Source organism: Octodon degus, unplaced genomic scaffold (assembly GCF_000260255.1).
Source record: "Octodon degus isolate 3935 unplaced genomic scaffold, OctDeg1.0 scaffold00026, whole genome shotgun sequence".
Taxonomy (NCBI): domain Eukaryota; kingdom Metazoa; phylum Chordata; class Mammalia; order Rodentia; family Octodontidae; genus Octodon; species Octodon degus.
Genome location: NW_004524602.1, coordinates 10,676,559 through 10,680,776, shown reverse-complemented (window position 1 = coordinate 10,680,776; position 4,218 = coordinate 10,676,559). Strand labels below are relative to the sequence as shown.

General features: G+C 55.6%; 1 protein-coding gene across 1 annotated transcript in view; it reads right to left on the bottom strand.

Moving 5' to 3' along the window:
* Igdcc4 (immunoglobulin superfamily DCC subclass member 4) overlaps positions 1 to 2,943 on the bottom strand; it is a 38,073-nt gene extending 35,130 nt beyond the window's left edge. The window contains exon 1 of the mRNA XM_004628930.3: positions 2,906 to 2,943. Within this exon, the coding sequence (XP_004628987.2) occupies positions 2,906 to 2,943 (38 nt within the window). The remainder of the gene's footprint in view (positions 1 to 2,905) is intronic.
* Positions 2,944 to 4,218: the final 1,275 nt, after the last annotated feature.

Genomic DNA, 4,218 nt, shown 5'->3' with positions numbered 1-4,218 from the left:
CCGAGCAGCGGGGGGACGCGGGCCGCGGCCGCCTCGCCCGCCCCTGCATCGCCATCTTGGGCGAGCTCGGCTGCCGGGCTCAGCGGGGACCCCCGATCTCGCGCCGCGCGGGGGACCTGCGGGCCCCGGGATGCGCCCTGTCCAGGGTCTTGGGTCCCAGTTTAGCTGCCGAGGTCTGAGCTGGTCTGGTGCCTCCCTCAGTCTCAGAGTCTCTGTACCTCGGAATCTCTGTTTCTTCTCCTGGCTGCTGCCTCGGAGTCACCTCCATCTCTGTTCCAGGCTCTAGAGGCAAACCCCGGGGCCCAGGCTTCGTGCAGATCGAGACCTGTGCCCTGCGGCTCCGGTCCTGCAGCTTCAACAGACCCAGCAAGGCCAGAACGGGTCCCTCCCTGTCCTCAGCCGTTGTCCTTCCAAGCCAGCTCTGCCTTGCAGACAACCCAGGCGGGGCATTTACCCCTTCCCCGTGCTCCCCTCTGTACGCAGACCTCACTGCAGCCCTGGGCGACAAGGATGGTGTCTTGCGCCCTGTATTACACACGGGAAACTGAGGCATGCGGTGGGGGGGGGGCTAGGGAACAGCAGCTGGAAGAGTCTAACCTGGGAGGTTTCCTCCATCCCCTCCACCCAGGCTCTGCTCTTCAGGGTTCACCCCTACCCAACAACCCTTCCTTGCATTCTTCCACTGAACAGCCTCTCCCTGACCCTGGCTGCCTCCGTATCTGAAAAATATTTCTTCTTCTGGAGCAAGGGATGATTCAAAGGTCAGGGGAGGGTGGTGAGCTGCATGCAGATGAAATGATCAGTTTAAGGTCCCTTCCAACACCAAGGAACCATGGTTCTGGGTGCAAATCTCCCAGTGGCTGGTGGCTAAAAGCTGCTGTGTCTGCATCGGCTTGTGGCCAATGAACTGTTAGGCCTGTGCTTGGCAGATGTAAGGGACTGCACATTATACATTCACTTCTTGGCCTTGTGCAGTTTTCCCTGTGACCTGTCCCCTCCCTTCCCGCTTCTCCTGAGTGCCTGCTTGGCTTAGTGAAGTCCTCAGGGCTCTGAAGAACATCCCTACCATGATGGCACCCAAATGTCTCCTTCCAGCGGGGACTGTCTCCCGAACACCAGCCCTGGGTTCCCAGCTGGTCAGAACTCAGCAGCTAGCCAGGCACACCCTCACCCTGCCTGCCCCCCACTTCCACAGCCCCGCCTTTTCATTCCTGGGTTCCCAATGTGCAGTCAGTCTTGCCATCTCACTTTCAAGTCCACTATGGCCCCAGAGCCCATGCCTCTCACTGGGACAGCGGGGTCACTTTCTTGGGGTCACTTTGCTTTTGCCTTTTCCCCCCTTTGTCTTTCCCTCCATCCAGTGGCCAGGGTGATCCTGTCACAGTGAGATCATGTCACACCTTTGCCCGGAGCTCACCACTGGACCCCCACGGCGGAGCCAGAACCAAAGTCTCTCCCTGCCACACTCAGCTCCCAGCTGCAGGACCTTTGCCCACATGGTCCCCACACTGGATACTGTCAACACTTTCTCACATGACCAGGAGAAAGCCAGGGGAGTCCAAAGAGCCACAGAACCCAGTGGATTTCAAGAGCCTTGCGGGACAACGATCTGAACAAAATAGAGCCACAGACAAGAACCCAGAGTGAAGGCCAGGAGATGGTTCAGTGCCACAAACACTTGCCTGGCAAGCACAAGGTCCTGAGTTCAATCCCCAGCACCAGACTTTCCCTGTCCCCTTCCCTGCTCTGCTCCTGTCAGTATTGCCTCTTTATGTCATGCTGTGCCTTATACTTTCTTTTGCACCATGCTGGGAATTGAACCCCAGGCCAGCTGTGTGCTGGGCTTGAGCCACCCCTGCGCAGTGCGGGCTCACAGAGTCAGGGATTTGGCTGCCAGTCACTGCTGAAATCTATACATCTAGACCAGTATCCAGCACTGTGTGGGGCCCAGGATTAAAGATACCAGCCACAGTGTGCAGGGACAGGCATGGGGCAAGAGGAGGGCTTCTGTGTCCATTTGGGGCATCGAGGCCAAGGAGGAAGGCCTTGCAGAACTGTGGTCTGAGGGCAGCAGCTGGCAGTCTACAGGGGGGTGTGTCCCGAGCGGGCATGCCCCCACCATTCCCAGACATTGCGTGGCAATCAGGACTCAGTTTCCAGGCGGAGGACCACTACCAGCAACAGTGGTGTTCTCAGATGACCCAGTCAGAACCGCGTCACCCACCGGATCTCTGAAATGCTGTGTGTTGCTGATGAAAACAGATCCCAGAAATACCCTGGCAATATAGCAAATCCATGCAAAGGGTAAAGTGTTTGGAATTTGGTAATAAGTATATAAACGGAAAGATTCTTTTTTTTTTTTTTTTTTTCCCGGAACTGGGGATTGAACTCAGGCCCTTGTGCTTGCCAGGGAAGCACATATTCTACTGAGCCATCTCCCCGGCCCAAGATTCTTAACAAGATGAAAAGAAACATTCTGCATGAGTGGGAATGGATGCAAAGATTGTCATCTGTACTTGTCTCAGGATAGTTGTATATCCTCGTATCCTGGAGGTATCAACCAGAACCTAAAGAAAAATCACAGTAGAACACAGAATGGGGCGGGGGAGGGGTAACAGAAGGGAGAACCACTGAATTCCAGTCTTTCTTTGTGGGACTGCTCTGGATAGTGCGTGCAAAATAGGGTAATGCAAATAAAATTAATTTTTTAAAAAATAGGGTAATGCATCCAAATTGGAAAAAGACAATCAGAGTGACAACGTAAACATACCATCTAGGTTTGTTTTAACTCTGAACTACATGACGTGAGCAAAACCATGGTGAACTGCTCAATGGAAGTTTATTATAGTAAAGGACACATGGCCTCGAATCCCCCTCCGAATACTCTCATTTCAAACACACTCACCCTGTCATTCCCGAAGCATTCTGGAAGTCCTCTTCCATGCCGGCAGCTGCGCTGCTGCGGCTGCTTCAGTGTGCTGAACCTGATTCCAAATGCTCTCCTCACCCGGTGCAGTCTCCTGCCACCTTCTCTTCACTGCCCAGAGAAGCCACTTTAGTTGAGTGCCACATGCTAGACATTAGGAGCCTTACATGCATTTTCTCATAGCAACTCAGGAATAGTACACTCACTAGCTCTGTTCTGTAGAAGAGGGAGCCGACACACAGAGAGGTCGAGCGGCTTGCCCAGGGTTACACAGTAGGTGACCTTGCAGCAGCGGAAGACAGCATGGCAGGCTCCCTCGGCCAAAGCCAACGCTCTAACTGTGGCTCCTGGGGCCCACAGCGCTCAGCGCCTCTCTGTGGATTTTCTTTCCTTTACACATCGGCCTCCACTTCTAGGAGATCCCTTCGAGGGAAGACTGTGCCTGTCTTCCCTGACATTTTCCAGACCCCTGGCTCTGTCAGCATGGGCCCGGCCCGCCCTGGAGAGTGCTCACTCCATGCCGCCTGCGGATGAGCAGATGCCTGGGTAGCCCTGCACACCACCTCGGATCAAGTGGAACCGGTGCTCCGAGAGGACACTTTCTGTGGTGGTGGCCGCTCCGCAGGTGGTGGGTATCCAGAGGAAGATGTGTCAGCTGCTCGCAGGTAAAAATGCACTGTCCCTACCGTGGGTCCCACCGGGGATCCTTCCCTCAGAGCCCCAGGCCGTAGAGGAGGAGCACGGCCGGGTCAGGCAGGTGGGAAGGAGCAGAGGGCAGACTCTGGTCACCCCACAGGAGACCTCTGTTCCCCCTTTGCTTGTGGCCCAGAACTGGCTGTTCTCCCGGGAACCCACAGGCCTCCTAGGGATACAGCAGGGCAGCTCAGGGCCCCGGGAGCAGGCAGCGTGCAGCAGCAGCTGTGGGAGGGTGGGGTCGACTGGCAGGCGGGCGTGCAGGCTCCAGCTTCATACAGCACTTCCACGCCCAGCCACGCCAGCCTTGTGCACAGCTCTGGCCCCCAGCAGCTCTGGGAAGGCATCAAAACCCTGTGTTCAAGTCCAGGAAGCCCTCATCAGGGAAGGGGCGGGGTTTGCTCAGGATCACAGCTGCTGGGTCTGAACCTGATTCCATCAGATTCCAAGTTCCCCTCCCTTTCCCACACCCGCCCTTCTCAGGGGCAAATTCAGAGAAATTCACATCCAAGACACGCCCAGTGATGCTTTTTGAACTCAGTCCTTGAAGGAACTCTGATTTCAGGCAAATAGCATATTTCCTTGATTCTAAGATTTTT